At 42.5% G+C, this 21,922-nt stretch overlaps 1 protein-coding gene and 1 long non-coding RNA gene across 3 annotated transcripts in view; one reads left to right on the forward strand and one right to left on the reverse strand.

Moving 5' to 3' along the window:
- Window positions 1–4,673: 4,673 nt before the first annotated feature.
- The window catches only part of LOC121930051, a 38,608-nt gene continuing 21,359 nt past the window's right edge, over window positions 4,674–21,922 (reverse strand). The window contains exon 5 of one of the 2 annotated variants that reach the window (XR_006103808.1): window positions 4,674–4,768. This is a non-coding gene — a long non-coding RNA (uncharacterized LOC121930051). Of the gene's footprint in view, window positions 4,769–8,422; window positions 8,540–21,922 lie in introns of those variants that run through there. The other variant, XR_006103807.1, reaches the window with a different exon arrangement.
- Window positions 6,584–16,881, forward strand: BSND (barttin CLCNK type accessory subunit beta). The gene is made up of 4 exons (XM_042466208.1): window positions 6,584–7,252; window positions 9,034–9,128; window positions 14,330–14,587; window positions 16,061–16,881. The coding sequence occupies exons 1-4, from the start codon at window positions 7,076–7,078 to the stop codon at window positions 16,494–16,496; spliced, it is 966 nt and encodes a 321-aa protein (XP_042322142.1). The 5' UTR covers window positions 6,584–7,075; the 3' UTR covers window positions 16,497–16,881.

A 21,922-nucleotide genomic window follows, 5' to 3' on the forward strand; every position in this document is an offset into this window, starting at 1 on the left:
AGGATCTGGCAGGGCTCCAGGGGTGTGTAAGCAGATTCAGCCCCAAGGCCTGAGTTTTCCAGTTCAGGTTTATGCCTTTCTTCCTTGACTGTAATGGCTGGTTGGACCTGCCTCCTTCAACTCAGCACCCTTGAGATGTGTTGGATTGCAGCTTCCTACATCTCTAGTCAGTATGCAGATTTTGGCTGGGTAGAAATTATATTTACTGCCCACTTGAAGAACTGCCACTTGACCATAATTTGACCTCATGCATACATTGGGGGCCGGTTTTGGGGTGAAAATTATAGATTTTGATATAATAATAATAATAATAATAATAATAATAATAATTATTATTATTATTATTTATAGCTCGCCTTTTCTCAAGGAATGAAGGCGGGTTACAACATCCTAAAAACCATAGAATGCAATAGCGTAAAATATCAGTTACTATTAAAACAAGTTTTCCCCCAAGCCCCCAACCCAATTAAAAAATTACAATCAAGGAACTAGAGTAAATAAGAACAAATATAATAAAAGACAGAGGCGGGATAGTCTATATTTGCAGGGCAGACAAGTGACTTGCTCGGGGTGTGTGTGTGTGTGTGACTAATTAGGAATGGCCTGCTGGGAGAAATCCGTCTGTATGGCCTTCTTAAAGGCCGTTAAAGTGGTAATAAGACAGATTTCCTCCGACAGGTCATTCCATAGTCTAGGAGCAGCAGTGGAAAAGGCCCTCCGGATCACAGCAGATAATCTTGATTTTTTAAAGATGTAATAAGTTTTTCCCAGATGACCAAACATTGCGGGGTATATGGAAGAAGGCGTTCTTGCAAGTGGTCTGGACCCAAGCCATGTAAGGCTTTAGAGGTAATAACCAACACCTTGTACCATGCCCGGAAACTGATTGGGAGCCAGTGAAGGGATTTCAATACAGGTGTTATATTTTATACTAACTGAAGTTTCCGAACTTAGCATAAGGGTAGCCCAATGTAAAGCATGTTACAAAAGTCAAATCAAAAGGTTACCAATGTATGTACTACTGTTTCCAGATCTCCCGGCTTGAGGAAGGAGTGCAGCTGGCATATCAGCCAAAGCTGATAACAGGTGCTCCTGACTGTCGCATCCACCTGAGCTGTCAAGTGAACCTTCGAGTCAAGGAGCACCCCCAAGCTGTGAACAGAGTCCTTCAGGGGAAGTGTGATCCCGTCCAGAACAGGCTGGCATATCTCCATTCCCAGATAAGTGGTCCCTATAGCCTATGACCTGTGGGTAGGTCAAGAGTAAAACTTAGGAGCATGTAACAAAGGATGTAAAAGATGTTAACGAAGCTTCTGATAAAGAAGGTCCTTTTTACAAAGGCCTGTTACAGACTGCCAAAATAAAGCTGCTTCGGGTCTCTTTGGAGGTATGCTATTTAAATGATGCATGCATCCCAAGAATCCGGAAGCTGCACCAAAGCTGCACTCCAGTGCTTAGGAATGGAGTGTGGCTTTGGTGCAACCTCCGGACTCTTAGGACCCATGCATCATTTAAATAGCATACAGTACTTCCAAAGAGACACGAAGCAGATTTATTTGGGCAGTCTGTAACAGGCCAAAGTCTTTTTCTGCCCACCCAGTCCCTCCTCTTTTCTTCCTTGCTCTCTGTCTAGTTGGAAGTTTTCTTCCATACAGCATTAACATTGGGAGGATTGTGAAGGACTGGAGAAACAGACACTCAATTGCCAAGTTGCAGCAGTATCTCTGCATTAAACTGTGCAATAAAACTCAAGCTGGAGACAAATGGGATGCTTCTCAATCAATCCTATTCTAGTTATCTGTACCTGCCTAAAACAGGCAAAGCAGCTGCCTCTAGAATTCCTTACTGGGCCTGACTGAACAACCAAGCAGAAAGAAAGGGGGCAAGTGAATTAGCCTGCCTTTACCAGATACCCTTTTAAGTTTAGAAACCAAAATGAAAATCATAAGAAAAATGGAGGCTGGTGAAAGAAAAATGCATTTTAGAAGAAACTTTTAAATGAGCTGTAGTAGGTTCAAATTGTTTTTTTTTTGTTTACTTATGTGAGGCTTAGTTTTGAATGAAAACTTCAGTGAAACGCATGAAACTGTCCTTCTTTCATTCAATTTTCCCCCCTTTTTGGTGATACAGGAACCTAACCCTATTCTTTCCATGTTATCTCTACGTCTGCTACCAAATTTTTTGTTAAAGAAGTAATGCTCTGGAACATATTTACTTCATTATCTGAGGTATACCTATATATCAGTTCTCACACCAGCTTATTAGAACTGACTTGACTGCTTCTTCTTTTGTAAAAACAAGACTTCCAAATTACCAGTGAGAATCTATTGCAGGGATGGGGAAGGTATGGTTTTTCAGATGGCGTTGGACCGCAACTCCCAGCAATCTTGACGATTCCCTATACTGGCTAGGGTGTTGTGAAATGAAGTCCAGCAACATCTGGAATAATATCACTAGGTTGGATCCATAGTGGTCCTGAGCATTCAAGCTGGAGGTAAGGGGCAGGGAGGTCATATTTGCAATACCTTGTTCCCACTGCAGACCCCTGTACCTCCTGAAGAGTTGTTCTGGAGGATTAAGGGGCCTGCCAGAAAAGCTGCAGAGGGAATAATTTGGGTGAAGATGGTCTCTGTGTCCACTTCCTGTACTGGATCCCAGTGTCTTCCATGAAAAGTGGGAGCCCTACATTCATAAAATGACCTACCTGGATCCAAATCCATCAGTTATGAATGGTGGGCTTCACACCTACTGTAGACAAGATTCATGATTCATCTATTGCTGATGGTGTACAAAGAGCAATTCTTACTAGAGAATGGATATTTGGATATTTTCAGTAGAGATTAAGAAATAAACCTAAATCTTTAAAACAGTTGTTATCGTGCCCCAGTGCAACCCAGTAACGAAGACTCCTTGATCATAATAAAAGAGATTCTTTATTTGTAGACTCGCTTGCAAGCGAGTACCGGCCTCATCTGCTAGTGCAGGAAAACGAGGTTTCAAAGGACATGGCCACACACAGGTGGTTTTATACCTTGCCAGGCAGCGGTACAAAAGCAAGAGTGCAGTTTTTTGGCTAGTCCACATGTAATAACACCTCCTATTTCCCTGCCTACCTCTTAAATCACTTTGGTTGTACTGAGCACCCTCCCAAAGGTGAACCCAAATTATAAGACCAGCTCCCACCATGTGGGTATCAAAATTATTATTGTAATGAGGGTTTAATAAACCATTGGGCACTAAGAGGCCAACTCCTGTGGTCAGCCCCCTCTAGTGTTGCCATAATTCTCTACTACAAACTACCCCATGCACTCAGGTCTTCTGGGAGGAATCTACTGCAGCTTATGAAAACTAGGCTGTCAGCAGCCACCCAGAGGACCTTTTTGGCAACCACTCCCAGATTATGGAACAGCATGCCGGAGGAGATCCGTCACATTACCAGCTTAAACAGCTTTTTAAAAAAGCTGTTAAGACACATCTCTTCCAGCAGGCTTTCCCTGAATAGATAACTGGCCACCAAAGATCGGAACCCGTTACCTCTCTGAATCTGCTATAGCGACTGTTTGATTGTTTATTTTAAGGTATGTTTTAAGTTGTCACTTGTTTAATTGTTATTTTAGGGGAGTGAGATACTGGGTTTGGGACTGTACTGTTTTAACTTGTAAGCCGCGCCAGTTGTCTTGGAGAGAGGGGCGGGATATCAATTTTAAATTTATTTATTTATTTATTTAAAATGTAGGACATTCAAGAAAAATAGGGGATGTGACAAATGAAACCCAAAAACATTAATTAAAAAACACCACAAAACTATTAATATCAATTCAAACTGCGCCTCACCTCCAGTTCCAGGGAGGGCTTGCCAAACCACCTGTGCCTCAGGCCCAGGAAGGACTCCCTGGCTTTGCCACATCACCGGATCAGGATCAGGGAGGCAGTTGTGGTGGCAGCCGAGGAGGCCCCAACCCCTCCCTCCCCAGTCCCAAGTGAGGCCTGGCAAGGCCACCAGGCCTCACAGGCTGCCTCTGCCACACCAAAGTGATGGTAGGACATCTTTCTAAAACCAGGCCAGGACATTCCCAAAGGCTGAAAAATCAGGAATGTCCTGGACAAACCCGGGATATGGCAACTCTATCCCCTCCCTTGTTTTAATTTCTGTTGAACACTTAGAAGATTATTGTATTGCCTTTTTCCCAATCTGGGCACGGGCTGAGAAGATGTGCTACAGCACAGCTCTGTGCCTGGATTGTTACTATCCTGCCCCAGAATGGCTCCCATGATGGAAAAGAAACATTTTTAAGGAGAGGGACAGGATGGTAACAATCTGGACAAGGAGCTGTGAGGTAGCACCTGTTCCTAGCCCAGCCTCAGCCCATGCCCAGACTGGGAAAAAGTGCCTAGTGCAATAATCTCCTTAGTCTGACCACAAGTCTGCTCTTAATTCCCATTTTTAGCAAATTTTGTTGCTAACTTAGCAAACTGTTTCCTGTTTTTAACTATTTCTTGTAATTCTCAGCTGATTCCCTGTTTTACTATCTTTGCCTTTGCAAGGGTGTCAAAAAGCAGCATTTTACATGTTATTAAAGCCTTAGCTATTAATCATTCCCTTTGGCCACTGATTATCTTGGTCCAAACCATCCCAGACCCTTCAGGAACCTTCCCCCCCCCCCCCCCCCCGTGCTTTCATAATATGAGCCATAAAGGTTGTCAAATGAAGTTCTTCCATCATTTGTAGATTATTCATCAACTGGACTGATGGTATTTGCTTGAACAGCTGAGGGAGGAGGAAGAAGAGGAAGAAAGAATGTTTAAATTAAAGAGCACAGGGATTTATGAAAAACATCAGCTTCTGAAAAACAGTATCTGAAAATTTTTAATTTACAGTACCATGACATTGGGTTTTGCCATGTGTCAAGCATTGATGTAGCTATGCAAAAAAACCACTAGATGGCAAACTATACCCAGTACTTTGTTTCTGTAAGTAAGATGGTGGAAAAGTATAAGAAAAGAACATATTACAGTATTTATTCCCATGAAGAGAAAGAGTCAGAACCCTAGCAAGCCTGGAACCTTGTGAATGTATGAACCCTTTCTCCTCCAAAGAAAGATCTCAATGACTGTGTAGCAATTTTAAGAGAAGGCAATGGGGGAAAAACTCACTTTCATCCAAGAACATTTGAAGAATGGGTTGGTGATTAAAATCTTTCCATTAATTACTCTCAACATGAACAGGCTGTCACAAGACTGTGTGAATGCTCCCTAAAGAGATAACAGTTCTTTGAAGGATGGAAGAAAATGTATTCCCCATACACGTGCTTTAAAAACTAGTGAGATGACTGAAGTTTGTTAAAACAAATCTGTAACAGATTAACATACGCTAAGGCCTTGACATGAAAAGTGATGGAGATCATTTGATGGTGAAGTGCTACATATCTTCCAGCTGTCCTGATCTGGCAGGGGCAATCTCAGTTAGCTTTATGTAATCTGATTTATTCAGAAGAGTTTAAAAGGTCCTAGGATGTATCCACACTCCAAAATTAAAGCAGTTTGGTACCACTTTAATTCCCATGACTATCATATTGAATCCTGGGATTTGTAGTTTGATGAGGCACCACACATCTCTGACAGACCAGGCTGAATATTTCACCAAACTACAAATCCCAGGATTCTGTAGGATAGAGTCATGGCAGTTAGAGTGGTGTCAAACAGTTTTAATTGTGCAGTGTAGACACACCCTTAGTTTCTCACTCTTCCTTCCACTTTCCTCCTTTATCTCTGGCATACATCAGTTGCTGCAAACAATGTTTAAAGTGCAGAAGTACTGTAGTTCTTATTCAGTTCAGTAGGGAGAGAACACAGGAAGGGGGCACAGCCTTGGACTTTCCTGTAGACTCAAGCAAAAGCAAACTGCTGCAGCTTCTCCTCGCTTGTGTGTGCTTCCTCTTTAATAACTTTTGCCATCTTCACTCTACTATGATGTTGCTTATCCACACATGTCCCAGCTTTCATCTGTGAAATCTTGGGGGATATAATGCTAATCTTTGTGAGGGCTATATATTTACTCTCACCTACATAGCTCAGTTAAATGTATTTGTGTTTGTGAAACAAAGCTTGGAAAAGTTACAGTTCCCAGAATCCCTGAACCAGAAGCTGGAATCCAAAAATAACTTTTCTCAGGCTCTGTTGTGAAAGTAATGCAGCTTATGTTTTCTTGGGGAGGGAGCATCCCCTTGAGGCAATGAGTAGAACATGGCCCAGTCCGCTGTGCTGACATGGTAGTCATTGGCTGCAGTGTAACACATGTACAAACAAGTAATGTTTGCAAAACCATCTCCTCTTTTGCCTTTCTTAGTGGCATGTTCATTCTTCACTTCCTCGAGACCCTGCCAATGCTTCCACTGCTGTATATATTTGTGTGGAAAAGTATTTTATTGGTCTCACTTTTGTATACTGACCCTGAATCCTCTGGAAGAGAAGCAGTTTTGATAAAAGAAAGGATAAACAATAAATCGGAGCAATTAAATATGCCATAAAGATCATATCAACATTTTTAAGCACAGATAAGGAACCATTTTTCCAACCCCTTCAAGTTTGTGTCAGGCACTGATATGTGACCCAGACACTACCTTGTTGTGGGATCTGCCTGTTTTTTCAATTTGTCAGTCACCCAGCAGTGGGACTCTGACTAGAAAGATCCAAAGTATTCCTAGCTTTGGTACTGCTTATACCAAAGGTGACATTTATGCCTTCCCTGGAGGCAGTGTTATTCAAGTGTGAATTTAAATATCTGGTTTGCATTCATTACAAACCCATTCAAAATGGGCTGGCTCAGACCTGGGCAGGACTGGTCTGAAGGTGCAGCTGACTTTCATCCTCTTACAGCCTCTGGCATACCTCTTTGCAGTGCACCTCCTTGAGGGTTGCTGTCTGGGTCAGGGACAGGTGAAGGACTCCCCAGCCTTTGTGGAGTCTCTTCTTGCCCTCTTGCACCCCAGTTTTCAGGGCAACTCCCCCTTCTGTGAATTAGTTATTCAGAAATTAAATTGAATTTGATTTCTGTTTCTTGGGGGTGTGGCTGCCAATGGATGAAAATAAAACCTTTCGCTATGGACTCATCGTTGTGGGGTTCTTTCTGGTGATGATTGGCATGTTCATCATGAGCGTAGAGAAGCCTCAGATCTACATCACTTTCTGCACTCTGGGAGCCTTGACCATAGTAATCGGGATCATTTGGAGTATGTGCCAGTGCTACCCAAAGGTAGGGAACAAATCTTTCTTTTTTAAAAAAGGTGACCTCAACAAATGATCCCCTCTCTTCTCTCTCTCTCCCTCTCTTTCTTCGTACTTTATATATGATTCTTGTCTCCAAAAAGAATTCCCGAGCTATTGGAGGTTTTAGGTAATTTTTAAGATACTGGCTGGCATCCTAGTGGTGTCTTATGCATGTGAGAGTTCACCTGCACATGCATTTTCTATTTTTTTGGCTAAAGTTTATATACGTGGAGCTATGCACATGGTGCCATTGTACAATAGTTGTGCCATTGCACGATAGTTGTAATGACATTGATTTCATGGATGAGCAATTTGCACAATGTGCAATTTGGTTGTGCAACATCATTGGTTTATATCAAAGTGGCATAGCATAAATGAGGCATAACTCCGTGAGAATGCTAAGATAACGGTAAAAAAGCATTCATGCCCAAATGGCTTTAAAAATGCCTCAAGATCTTTTTAAAAAGTAACTTTTATAAATAGCTAAAAAAATCAGTATGCAAAGGGATCTTGCAGTCCCTTTGACTCTAACTGTGTGAAGGAAGTTGCTGCATAAGCTTTCATAGACTTAGTCTAGTTCCTCAGATGTCAAGTCTACGAAAGCATATGTTACAACTTCTTTCAATCTCAAATGTACTACAAGATACCTTTGCATACCAATATTCCAGACTAACACAGCTATGCCTCTGAAGTCTAGCTAGAAAATGTTACTCATTCTACCAATAAAGTAATTAATTCCCACTTACCAGGACCTTGTTTTAAAAAGGGGGAAATGTAACTTGGAAGTGTTATTTCCAAGCTTTGATTTGTGCATAGGTTCCAATTTGACTGAAACAGCAGCAGGAAAGATGGTGCTCTACTCTTTATTCCATACATTATTACATTTGCTTCCACAAATTTTGATGACCTTGCAGAGAAAGGGTGTGTCTTTCCCCACATGGGACAAGTGTGTGTGTGTGTGTTATGTCAGTGAAGGGGGGACTCTTCCTTACTGCTGCTAATCCACTTGCCTCCTCTGTCTTGGCTTCATCCACATACCTGTCCAGAGGGAGAGTGCAAGCCAATGGAGGATGCTGATATCTGTACCAGGGTGGGTAAAGTGCAGACCTCCAGATATTGTTGAACTGAGGCTCCCAGCAATCCTTACCATTGGCTGTGTTGTCCTGGTATTCTAGATGTTGTAATCCAGCAACATCAGGATGGCCACATAATTCTCATAACTGGTCAATATTCTTACAGTTGCTTGCATACTCAAAAACAGCAAATCCACAGGCTGTGCAACAGCAAGAAGGAAGCACAAGAGGGACAAGAAATTCTGGGGATTGGAAAGCCAGGGTGGTATGGTGATAAGAGTACTAGTTTGCTAGTTGGAACTTAGATCTAGGTTCAAGTCCCCACTGAATCATGAAACCCATTGAGGTGACCTTGGGCCAGTCAATCTCTCTGACTGTTTCATTGTCTCTGACCCACCTCACAGGATTTTTGTTAGGATAAAGTGTGGAAAAGGAGCACCATGTATGCTGTCTTAAGTTCTTTGGAGGAAAGGCAGGGTTTACAGTTAACTAACAAATAATAAATTGGCAGTGAGTCCCCGGCAGCTATGAAGGTCTTGACAGGTGTCCATCAATGCTACCCATTCCATGTGGAAGTGAACACAAGTCAAAGCATGCAGCTATGTGCATGTGTCAAACGTACCCCAAGAAAGCTATGCCCCCCTACTTTGTTCAGTTCAGCCAACTCCCCTAACTTCTCCCCTTTCCCCCCCAGGTCAGAATTGTTTCTGTTTATTCAGAGTCGGAGAAGTTCCTTGTAAAAAAGCCTAGTACTTCATGCGTTGAAAATGAGATTCCTGAGAAGAGTAGGTACGTATATCTAAGAAAACCAGACTTGTAGGCTTCCACTCAACAGTATGTAATCTTCTTTTTAATTAGAATGCTAATCAGTAGTACATAGCATAAACTGTGTTCCTAGGGGACAAGGTCACTCTCTGGAAACTTTGGCATGAGAAAATGAATTACTTGAAATGTTATGTCTATTTAAAGCTAAAGAAGCACAAGAAAAGCACCATCTTGCTCATTATTTTTAAGATACAGAACAACATTGGAGACCAAAGTTCAGGAAAGATAAAGGGTGATCTTCTGGCTGCAACATTTAGCCTCATTTCAGTGTCTTGGCCTTCTATATATATATCATCTCATCCAGCAAATACCGATATTGGAAATTTTTTACTTTTCCCAGAACCTCTCAATTACCTTTTTGGGATTTTTGTCCAAAAAGTAGCTTTTTCAAGCTCAGAGAAAAGTTAGCCCAGGACAAAATAAATAACAAACAAAATAACAATTCCTGATATGTTGGAGTACAAATCCTCGAATATTCCTTGCCGTCCAGAATTCAAGGAGTTATAGTGGGTTGAGGAAGTTATATTGGTTAGGGAAGGGTAGTTTGTTTGTTTGTTTGTTTAATCCGTGTCTTACTTTTCCACCAGGTCTGGGGTGTAAGGTGGCTTACAACATAATTTAGCAAAGGGTTCCAGTAAAAACACAATAAATTAGACCTATTGAACTACAAATGAAATGAATTATAATAGTTTATGGCCCTCCTAATAATAAATACGAACTGAAATATTAAAAAGTCTGGTACATCCATTTAAATCCTCTGAGTATAACAGGCAATCAGTTGTTCAAAGACTGCCTGAACAGAAAGGCTTTTGCCTGCTGGCAGAAGAACAGCAAGGAGGGGTCTAGCATAACCTGATTTGGAAGGGAGTTCTAGAATTTGGTAATGGCCGTCAGGAAAGCCCTCTCTTGTGTCCTTACCAAAAGCATGTCATACCCTCCAACATTTCACAGATTAAAACTGGGACGCCTGTGGCCAAGCAGAATCAGTGTGTGGTCAAGATGGCAGAAGTTATTAATTAGATAGAACAGACAAGCTATGAGAGACTGCAGCAGTTTGCTTTTGCTAGAATCTACTGAGAAGGGTAAGATTCCACCCCTTCCTTCCTCCAAGGCTGAGTCAATGCAGTGCAAACTACTTTTGCTCTTTGAAATAAGTTTGCACCACTGTTCATAAGCCAAGGCAAAAGAAAGTGGGAGGAGGAAAGACAAATTGGAGCATTATTAAGGCAGTTGAGAAAGTGGGACAACAGAAGATTAATCAGGATTGTCCATGCCAAATCAGGACAGCTGGCAAGTATGGTGCTTCTGAAGTTGATAGAACCTACAGAAGGCATCTATATTCTAGAATTACTATTTTCTAGAATGCCTGGAACCATGGTGTTAAGGGCTTTTATATGTTTTAATTACCACTTTGAATTGTGCCTAGAAATAGACTGGCAGCCAGCAAAGATGTTGAAATGAGAATTAAATGTTCCTTGTAACCAGCTTGGGTCAGTAGTTGGTTTGCAGCATTTTGGACCAGCTTCAGTTTCCTTCAAGTCTTAAAAGGCAACCCCATGTAGACCATTTTACAAAACAGGTTGCTACTAAGGCATGTATATGTCACCAAGGCAATATTATACATCTCCCAGAATGGTTCATTTGGTGCATTAACTTTAACTGGTCAAGTGCACTTCCAGTTTCCTTAGTAGCCTGGGCATCCAGGCTCAGGATTGAATCCAGGGGCCCATTTACGCTATGAAATAAACCAGTGTGGAACACAGGTTATTTCATAGGCATTCATACTCCCCATGACTGCACTTGGTACAGTGTGTGGTGGAGCAGCCCCAAAACCCCCTTTATGCGGTGTATTTGACACCAGGTCATCTAGTGAGTTTTTTGTGGCATCACAATGATCTGGATCTTTGGTAGTGAGAACTCACTACTGAAGAGATCCAGATCACAAGGGGCCATTTTGAAAATGGAGGTGCCTCCATTTTCAAAATGATCTGGTGCCTTTTCCTCCTCCCTTCTCTTCCTCCCCACCATCTGCCACTGCTGTGCTTCCTTTCTTTCCCTTGTCCTCCTTTCTCTCCCTCCTCCTTCTCCTTCTCTTCCTCTCTCCGTCCCCCACCTCCTGCCATAATCAAATCTCTTGTGGCACTTTATCCCTATTGCCCCCACCCCCTGAGAATGGCAACAGGGATAAAATACCATAAAGAGATTCAGTTGTGGCAAACATAGTGGGAACTTCGATCTGGTATGAGATCCCTGAGGAGACCCAGCTCTCCTCGCTACAAAAAAGTAAGTGTGAATGCCCACCCAGGAGTAGACCCAAACTGCAAACCTGCATCTTTGGGGAGTGTAAGCCCATCTTACTGATTTCCTGATTTCCTATTTTGACTCTTTTTTGGATACAGACAGAAAGTAAAAAATATTTTCATCATCAGCTTACTGGTGGCGCTGATCCCAAATCTCTGGATAACATCTCCCAGAATTTCAAGTGAATAATGTGGATGAGGGTCTGGGGGTGGAGTGGAGATAGAGTCATGTGCAACTCCACAGTTCAACAGCCAGAGCATCTCCCTTGCTCTCATCTCTCAGATATGTGAAAACTACAACTGTCCAATCAAGATAAATTGTTAGCCAAAATAATCTTCCCTGTCTTCTGTCCACCAGCTGAAATCCAGTGCTCCCTTTTCAGTGCCTCTCAACTGAATACTGAGCAAGGGTAAGAGGATAGCCTGTTGTATATATTCCAGTAAGCCATTAATTTTCTGATTTAAGACTTTGACAGCCCTTACTGTCCTAAATCCTATTGTTAGTCCAACTACAGTAGACTCACTGAATCAATGGAAGCTTGGGAAGTCAACACTATGTAAGTTCCATTGATTCAGTGAGTTTAGCCTAAGTGGGACTAGCAATAAAATTAAGGAAACTGTGGATTAGTCCTTCCCCAGACAGACATGTTTTCTTGCTCAAATGTGTGATTTTAAATCAGTGTGTCTTAAATGGCTGTCTTTCAATAGGGCTAGGGTGGACCAATCTTTCATAAATCTGTTTCATGGTAAGTTTTAGGATAGAGGAGTCCTTTCATGTATCCTAATGTAACTTCTAGACAGGGTCCATCATTGTTCAGGTTTGGCTTAATGGGACCTATAGTGGCACATCTCTCCATCCCAGCACAGTTTCTGGCTTTAGGACTCTGATGGAGAAAGGAGAAGATCCCCATTTAAGGGCTTGTTTTGAATGTTAACATATTGGTGAGTGAATTTGCTTTATCTACAGCCTCTAATTCATTTTGGCCACCTTCTTCATCAACTCATTAGAGGAGCAATTTCTATACAATGGGCTCAGTACCGTAGTATATAACATGACCCTGTGTCCTGTGCAATGAAGATTGTACTCCATGGGTACGAAAATCTTTGGCCTTTTGTATGTTGATGAATTATTATGCCCATCATGCCTTATCATTAGTCAAGTTGGCTACAATTCTTGGCAAATGGAGTTCAACACCACTGGAGTGGAAGAGATTGTAGAGCCCTGCTCTGTTTGAAGGTCTGCAAGAGGACAGTCCTGTGTGTGAGGCATCCTCTGTTTGAGATAACCAGTCCAAGATATATCCAATCCAACTCTGGTATGAAGACAGAGAACCTTATGGGAAAACAGGAATCTGTGAGGGAGAGCCAAAGGCCTAGCTAGTCGAACATGATGTTTACATAGTAGCCTACTGGTATGTTGCCCCTCACTAGTAATCTGGGCATAGTCTTTACTAGTATGTGGAATAACCTTTTACTTCTATTATGAATATTTTTAATGGGCAGCCTACTGGCATGTTACCCCTCACTAGTAATCTGGGCATAGTCTTTCCTAAGCCTCATTCCCACTTACCTCTTGAATCACTTCCTGCACTGATTCCTGAAACTGATTCAGCAAACAGCATAGTTCCCACTATGTTTGTGCCAGTTTCAAGAATCGATGCAGGAAGCGAGACCTGCGGCTTCCCCATCATGTCTCCCTCTGTCCTTCTTGGCCATACCGGGGACGGAGGAGAGGCCGGGGTGGAAGGAGAGAGGCAAGCCGGGAGGACTGAGGCATGCTGGGGCAGAAGGAGAGTGGCAGGCCGAGAGGATGGAGGACTGAAGACGGAGCATGGAGGTATGGCTGGGAAAGCCGCTGCCAGTAGGAACCATGGCGGATTCGAATCTGATTCGATTCTGCTTGGTTCCCATTTAGGGCGAATTGATTTATTTCCAAATAAATCGATTCAGCCCAAAAAACGCCCCATTTTACCAGCATCTCTTTGACGTGGGTTAAATGGGTAAAAATGAGTAAAAACCATGCCCCCCCTTTCCAAATTGCTTCAGGGATTCGAATTAAGTGGGAACCATGCTGGTTTAAACCGGCTCGAGATCCGGTTTAAACCATAGTGGGAACAACCTCCTAGAAATGCCTTACTTCTATTATGATTCTAAACTTTCATTTCTACATATAAAGCGGTCAATAGAAAATATAGACAAATGTATTTTCTCTTTTGTTCTTATGTTTTAGTGAATTCATTTCCACTTTTTCAGCAATGTTTAAATGGCCATGCCAGGGGAATGAACAAATCAGTCTATAGTTTCTTTCCCCAGTCAGTCAAGCAGGAATGGATGATAGGGCATAGAATTGGTTTTGATAGCTCCAGTTTAGAAATAAACAGCAAAGCAATTAGTTTTGTAAAAACAAAGGTTGGGAAATTACTCTTTAGACTACAACTCCAGAATCTGAAGCCTGCATTCTGGGATTTATAGTCCAAACAGTAATTTTTCCCATGCTCTGCATTAAACTGAAACCAAATTGGCTCAAAAATATGAAGTCATGCAGATTTCTGAATCACTAGTTAATTAGCTTCTTCTCCTGTAATGAAAAGGAACAGGATTACAAATAAACGACCCTTTCATACTACATAATTATAGCACTATAATTTCCATTTTAACTGCCATGGAAACATCCTATGGAATCCTGGGATCTGCAGTTGTTAAGAATTCTCTGCTAGATAGAGCTCTAGTGTGGCATAAAAATACAAACTCCAGGATTCTATAGGAGGTTGTCATGACACTAAAAGTGGGATATAGCACTATAACTGTGTAGTGTGAAAAGGTCCCAGGAGAAGTGGTATCCCACTAATGCTTGTATTTGTGCAGTTCACAGACACCTTATACCAGCTTGAAAGAATCTGAAGCCTATGAGAAAAGCCTGCCATCTTATGAACAGGTCCAGAAGACTGTGGCAAGCCCTGCAGAACACTTGGGAGTCCTCCCTACCCCAGTCCCACAAATCAAGGCAGGAGGGTGTATCCAGCCTTTTGTCCAGGCCAAAGCAGAGGTCCACAGGAATTCAGAGTGTGATGGAGATACTTGCAAGGATCCAGAATCACAGAGGGGAGCAACAAAGTTGCACTTGTGAGTAGCTCTTGTAATTTGCCCTGAGGCAGTGTTGCATTGTATACCACTTCCTTATGTCCACTTTCCCTTTCAATTGTTTCTGTTATATACTCTGCAGACATGCAAGGATTCATAGTCAGAGGATTGGAAATAAATAGCTGATGAAAAGCCCATTCACCAGACCATAGAGTGATTGGCCAGCTGCTTCTTTCTGGTTGAACAGATAATGTGGTTTTAGTTCAGAAAATATTTGTTTTCTAAAACATAAGGGCTGTTAACATATATGTTAATCCCACTCTAAAGTTGTAATATATAGACATAATGGATAAAATATTTTTATATGTCACAGCTTTAGAATTGGATTAACATTCTCATTCCCATTATATGCTCAAAGATGTTCAAATCTCAGACTGGACTAGCTTCTACCACAACATATACTTTGATGCATAGATAGTCAGGCAGGCAGACAGACAGACAGCTGGCACCTCAGATGTCAGTATGCCTGAGAATTTGCTCCAGATTTTAGTCCAAATTCTTGGCAAGATTCCTGGTGCCACTGGTATGAAGCCACCAGCCACTAGTGGATATGTTTTCTGGAAATCAAGGGCAAACAGAATAGCTTACTAGGTTTTCACAGACCAGAGCTAATGTGATACCATGGGATGCTCATAAACATCTTGACAGCTGATGTCAAGGTTTACACACAAAATAAATAAAATGCAAACTACTTTAGAGAAATGTAGGATTGGTATATCTGCGGGATAAATTTCACATCCAACATATGAACAGGAAGGGGGTGATGGGAGTTTTAATCCAAATTATCTAGAAGGCATTACGTTGAAGAAGTCTCAGGTAAGGTACTATGATTTTGAGGGAAGATGTGAATTCAGTGTAATGATCCTCTTCTAGACATTCTACAAAGAAGTCTGTATTTGTGTAGTTTCCAGTCACAACTGATTAGATAGACAGTCAAGTGTGCACAAACATTAGGCAACACTAATTTATTTGGATACTAGTTTAGAACAAAACAATAGCTGGATTTCACAGTTGCAGAACACTGTTTTTCCTGACCTTAAAAAATTGAACTGGCGTGCCTAACTGCAAATAACTTGGAGACCTAAAGTTCTCCTTTGGTTTTTAGTGAAGAGATTACAGTTGTGAGAAATTGTAACATTAAAGGTGCCGGCACTTTACAAGACCAAGGAATGATAGTGGTAGAATTAGTTGTCCTCTAGTTAAAGTCTTGCCTCTCTTTGGGGATAGGAGAGTGTAAAATATATCAAATGTTGGTGATGAATTGGCAAGATCAAGGTTTTTAAACTAGCCCGAGAAACTAATAAAAATGAATCTGGTCATTCCAGAACCAAAGGTGTTCCGGAAAAAGTCTAACATCTATCCTGCTTGGTTTACTGTAAACTCTCCAGTGGAAACACAAAACAGTTGAGCAAGCAGCATTGGCAACCATGACCTTCAATTTTTTTTAAATTTCAGCCAATTTAAGAAGTCCCAAAGCCAAGCACCACTAGCTTCACTGCAAGAAGAAATGGATACCTCTTCAATGGAATCTACTTCCAACAGTCCATTTCTACAGAGGTGGAAAAGTGCCCCAAATACTGTGTTTCCAACAACAGAAAGCCAGCTCAGATTCCAACTTCCTTGCTATGAAGATTTTGCCTTGATTGATTCTGTGATGATGGAAAGTCAGGGCTGGAGCAATGGTGAGATTATGGCACCAAACCAATGCCATTGCTCTGTTCCTGCCACAGCAAGAGATGGAACTTTGGCCATGGCAGTACCTGAGCTACTGGAACACCATGTCATACAGAAAGTGGAAGAAGATGATTTGTTCTATGGAATCAAAGAGGGCCCAGGAGATGTCCTCATATCTGTTGATGCTGCCCTTGAACTGAAAGAAATTAAGCACTAAAGGGGATGGTGGGATAAGTAAAACTTCTGAAGGGTCAACATTGTTCACAGAAGTCCAAATCCAGAAAAGAATGAAACAGGGAGGTGGTTCAGCTAGTCAAGTCAACAGTGGGAGACTGAGCAATGGGAGAGAAAGAGGAAATTGATGCCCAAACATTTTTGTTTTCTGCAGATTTGAAAGGAGAGATGGGAAGAATAAATAATGGAATAGAACCAAAGCAGAAAAAAAGGGGGGGAAACAGAAAAGAATGCAGAGGGAGCTGTACCTATTCACAATCCAAGGACAGGACAGAACACTATACTCTCATAGTGCTATTATTTCACTTTAACTGCCATGGCAACATCCTATGGAATCCTGGGCATTGCTGTTTAGAGAGGTGTATTTAGAATTCTCAGCCAGAGAGCTCTTAATAATAATAATAATAAAATTTTTATTTTTATACCGCCCTTCCATAGATCAGGGCGGTTGACAGCAAAACATCAAACAACATATACATCAGGGTTAAAAACAATTACACACAAACAGAATAAAACCCCCGTTAGCCAGTCCTCTTTGCCACAGAAGAGGAAGGGAGGCCCACTGGACTTTGATCGGGGAATGCAAGCTGAAATAGAAAGGTTTTTAGGTCCTTTCTAAATTGGGCCAGGGAGGTGGCCGAGCGGAGCTCTGTGGGCAGCGTGTTCCAAAGGGCCGGGGCGGCGATGGAAAATGTCTTCCTCGCGGTGGAGGTCAACCTAGCCCCTGGCACCTTAAGTAGTTGCTGCCCAGATATTCTGAGGGTGCGGGACGGAATGTACGGGGAGAGGCGGTCCTTCAGGTATCCTGGGCCCAAGCCATTTAGGGCTTTATAGGTCATCACCAACACCTTATATTGTGCCCGGAAGCGAATAGGCAGCCAATGCAGATCTTTAAGCACCGGTGTAATATGGCTGGCCCTGGAAGTTCCAGTGACCAGCCTGGCTGCCATATTCTGTAACATTTGTAGCTTCCGGGTTTGGTATAAGGGTTGCCCCATGTAGAGTGCGTTGCAGAAATCCAATCTCGAGGTTACCAGAGCATGTACTACCGTTTCAAGGTGTCTCTGGGCCAGGTATGGGCGCAGCTGGCGAATAAGTCGAAGCTGATAACAGGTGTTCTTGACCGTCGCATTCACCTGAGCAGTCAGGTGAAGCGACGAGTCAAGAAGCACCCCAGACTGCGCACAGAGTCCTTCACAGGGAGCGTGACCCCGTTCAGGACAGGTGGAACTACCACCATTCCTGGACCAGGGGAACCTATCACAAGTACCTCCGTTTTCTCTGGATTCAGCTTGAGTCGGTTTTCCCTCATCCAGCCCATTACTGACTCCAGACAGGCCACGAGAGGAGAGACACCATCCCCGGTCACTGCATCAGTCGGAGACATAGAGAAAATTATTTGGGTGTCATCAGCGTATTGATAACCCCGCGCCCCATGTCTCCGGATGATCTCTCCCAGCGGTTTCATGTAAATGTTAAATAGCATGGGAGACAGAATGGCTCCTTGAGGGACCCCAGTTATAAGGGCCCTCTCATCGGAGCACACGTCTCCCAGCTGCACCATCTGGGACCTCCCAGAGAGGTAGGACCGGAACCACTGGAGCGCAGTGCCCCCGATTCCCACCTCTGCCAGGCGTCCCAGAAGGATACCATGGTCTATGGTATCGAAAGCCGCTGAGATGTCCAAGAGCACCAACAGGGACACGCTTCCCCTGTCGATGCCCAGACGGAGATCATCGACCAAGGCGACCATGGCCGTCTCAACCCCGTAACCCGCCCGGAAGCCAGTTTGAAATGGGTCCAGATAATCCGTTTCATCCAAGACCGCCTGAAGCTGGATTGCAACCGCCCTCTCGATCACCTTCCCCAAAAATGGCAGCAGCGAAACTGACCGATAATTGTTATGTACCAGGGGGTCGAGGGAGGGCTTTTTTAATAAAGGTTTTACTATGGCCAATTTTAGTTCAGATGGAAATTGCCCTTCCCTCAAAGATGTGTTAATAATCCGGCGTAGCAATAAAGTTACCGCCGGTCCCCCCTGGGCCGCTAGCCATGAGGGACAGGGATCGAGAGAGCAAGTTGTCTTCCGAACGCTTCCGAGGATCTTGTCCACATCATCGGTACTTACCAACTCAAACCGATCCAGTTTAATGGAGTCCACGGAGGCTCTGGATGCCTCTACTCTAGGTTCTGCTTGAATGTTGGCGTTCAGACCTTCGCTTATCCGAGAGGTTTTATCCACGAAGAAGTTATTAAATTGGTCGCAGCAGGCCTTAGAAGGTTCAAGGATCTGGTTCGGGGCAGGAGGGAGCTGAGTTAGCTCCCTCACCACCCTGAACAACTCTGCTGGACGCGACTCCGCGGACGCGACACGAGCACCATAGAACGAGTTCTTAGCTGCTCGTATCGCCTCTCCGTAGTCCTCTAACAGTTGGTCTAGGAGAGCCTTGTCGTCTAAGCGAAGGTGTTTCCGCCAACGGCACTCTAGCCGTCGCAGTTCCCGCTTCCTCGCCTGGAGATCTTCCGTATACCAGGGCTTACGTTTGGAAGCGGGCCTGAGAGGGTGCTTGGGAGCGATACTGTGTATAGCCCTAGAGAGACCGGTATTCCAAATACAAGTCAGGGCATCAACAGAGTCGCCGTCACTTCCAACCATGTACCCCTCTAAAGCTTCCTGGAACCTTTTGGGTTCCATCAGCCTTCGAGGGTGGACCTCACTAAACTACAAACTCCAGAATTCCACAGAAAGTTAAAGTGAAATATAGTGCTATAACATTGCAGTGTGATAAGGACCTTAGTCTATACATACTGTACATGAAATCCCAAAGTGCTGTAAGCAGCTCTTATTCCAAAGATACGCAATGCATTTTGTGGAAAGTTTTGTCCTCTGGAGCATGTATATGCATGTATTTCATCTAGATCTATCTATCTATCTATCTATCTATCTATCTATCTATCTATCTATCTATCTAATCTAATCTAATCTAATCTAATCATCTGTCTAATCTATCTATCTCCAGCCATCCACCTGTCTTTTTCTCTCTTATTATACACCTTGACAAAGACCACTTGCTCTAAACATACTGAGGAATCAAAACAGTATTCAGCAGTATGTATGCATGCCACCACCTATTATTATTATTATTATTATTATTATTATTATTATTATTATGCCACTTTTTCACAAAGGAATCAAAGCAAATTCCAACAGTATAAATAAAACATCAAACAATTAAAAATTACAATTAAAAAACTCCCAAACCCCAACCTCCCCCCAGTCCAAGAGAGCCCAACGTGTGACCCGTTAAGTCAAACCCAGTCCATTACCACAGAAGCTCAGCAAATCTTCTGGTTTTGCTCTCTTCTTTCACTGCAAAAATGGAGCAAGTATTGCCATGTACTTAACATCCTACAGTGCAATTGCTCATGGGTTCTCTTTGGATTGGTGTATCATGAGGATCGTGTGAACATACCCTCTCCCATTTTTGTACTTTAGCCGTAGACAAAGTTCTGTCTCTTCTTCACTGGCAAATACCCTAGCACAAGGGCAGGCACCTGTGGGCCTCCAGATATTTCTGGACTCTAACTCCTATAATTCCTCATAATTGACTATAGCGGGCTAGGAATCAATGGGTTTTTTGATCAAAACATCTGGAGGTCAACAATTTGCATACCCTATATGATGTTGTTAAGTTGGCAAAAAAAGATGGCTGTCAACACATTCTATAGGTGAGAACATTTGTATTTCACTGAATAAGGAAACGATACCAACCAGGTGTGTATGCGCCTAATTAACTGCTGTCTCTTGAAGAGACCTACCCCATTTCTTTAAGGAATGTTGATCTTGCCATATATCACACTATAGACATATTATTGTAGGATTGGGCATTTGGACAGGAGAAGGCTAATGGAGCAAGATGTACAGGCGAAGACGCCTACTGTGGTTTTTCCTGTGGACATGTGGTTGGCTGGGCACTGTGTGAACAGAATACTGGACTATATACCCACTTAATCCAGTATAACTCTTTGGCTTTTACATATTTAAAGTCAGTTTGATCTAGATCATCTTTTCTGGGAGAGATTCCTCAATGGAATCTACTTTGGAAAACATGGACCTTCCTTAACTATTCTGAAGAGCATGTTTTCCCCTCCCTACCCACAATTTAGGAATGATAATGTAATCTAGGTGTCAGTAGGGTGGGGACACAGGATGCTGATGTGGAGTGGAATAGCAAGGAAGAAAAAGACAACTGAATGTGAGGCTTTGTAAATATTTTTCTGAAAACCATCTGGTGTGGGAGAGTATATCTAGCTTTGTGATGTTGCTTCACCACATATGTTCAGTTTGTATATTTTTAAATAAATTAAAATATTACACAAAATATTGGAGCTTCTCATTGTATGAAAGAAGGCAAGTGTAACAAAAGAGGACATTTTCCTGTAGGGAGATGTGAGACCTGTAGGCTATCTTGGGATCAAAGCTTGGAAACCTCAGTTCTGGCTGTAGGATTATGGGATTTGCTTTGTAAAAGATTTCTTTTCCAATTTCTGGTTAGGACTTCATGCATCTTTCCAGGGGGAAATGGTTATCTTTTATATTGTTTTAAGTAAACTTTAATGATGACTTTTCACATGTTTTTATTTACCTGTGCTTTATATCAGTATCTTTTTTAATTTTTGCAAACCACTGTGAATCCTAATTCTGAGGGGAAACATGGAGCAACAATGAGAACAAGAAGACAATGGAATGAAGTACTCTCAGAATGCATGAATTTTAGAATGTTTGATTCCAGTGTATGAAATAGCCTTGCACTCTAAGAACATCTTGTCTGCTCCTTCATCCATTTGTGAGATTGCAGGTTCGATTGATATCTGAGAAATATTTTGGACAGTGCTAGGTCATGATTGATTTTGAGACAATAACTTTGCATGGCCCTTCCAGTCCTAAGTTTTTATTTTTATTTTTGTAAGCATGAAATCAGATGAGTACATTGGCATGCTTCCCACCCTACTACTCTTTCAATAAACAGAACACCCCTTCCCAAAAAATCTTCCAGTTTCTTTCCAGCATCCAATGGAAGAGGAAACCTTGCCTTGTATTGAGTTTCTTAAAGCCAACTCCATCCTCAATCCCTTTCAGTCTGGTTTCCGCCCAAGGCATTCCACAGAGACAGCTCTCACTAAGATCTCGAATGACCTTTTACAGGCCAAGGCTAATGGCCTTTACTCTGTTCTCATCCTTCTTGATCTGTCTGCAGCCTTTGACACCGTTGATCACTGTCTTCTAGTTGAGATACTTTCTGACCTTGGGTTCTCAGACTCTGTTCTTGACTGGTTTAGATCTTATTTGTCTGGCAGATCTTTTGCAGTGGTCACAGGTGGTCAGACTTCATCCTCTGTTCCCTTATC

The sequence above is a fragment of the Sceloporus undulatus genome, chromosome 4, assembly GCF_019175285.1.
Source record: "Sceloporus undulatus isolate JIND9_A2432 ecotype Alabama chromosome 4, SceUnd_v1.1, whole genome shotgun sequence".
In the NCBI taxonomy this organism is placed as follows: Eukaryota; Metazoa; Chordata; class Lepidosauria; order Squamata; family Phrynosomatidae; genus Sceloporus; species Sceloporus undulatus.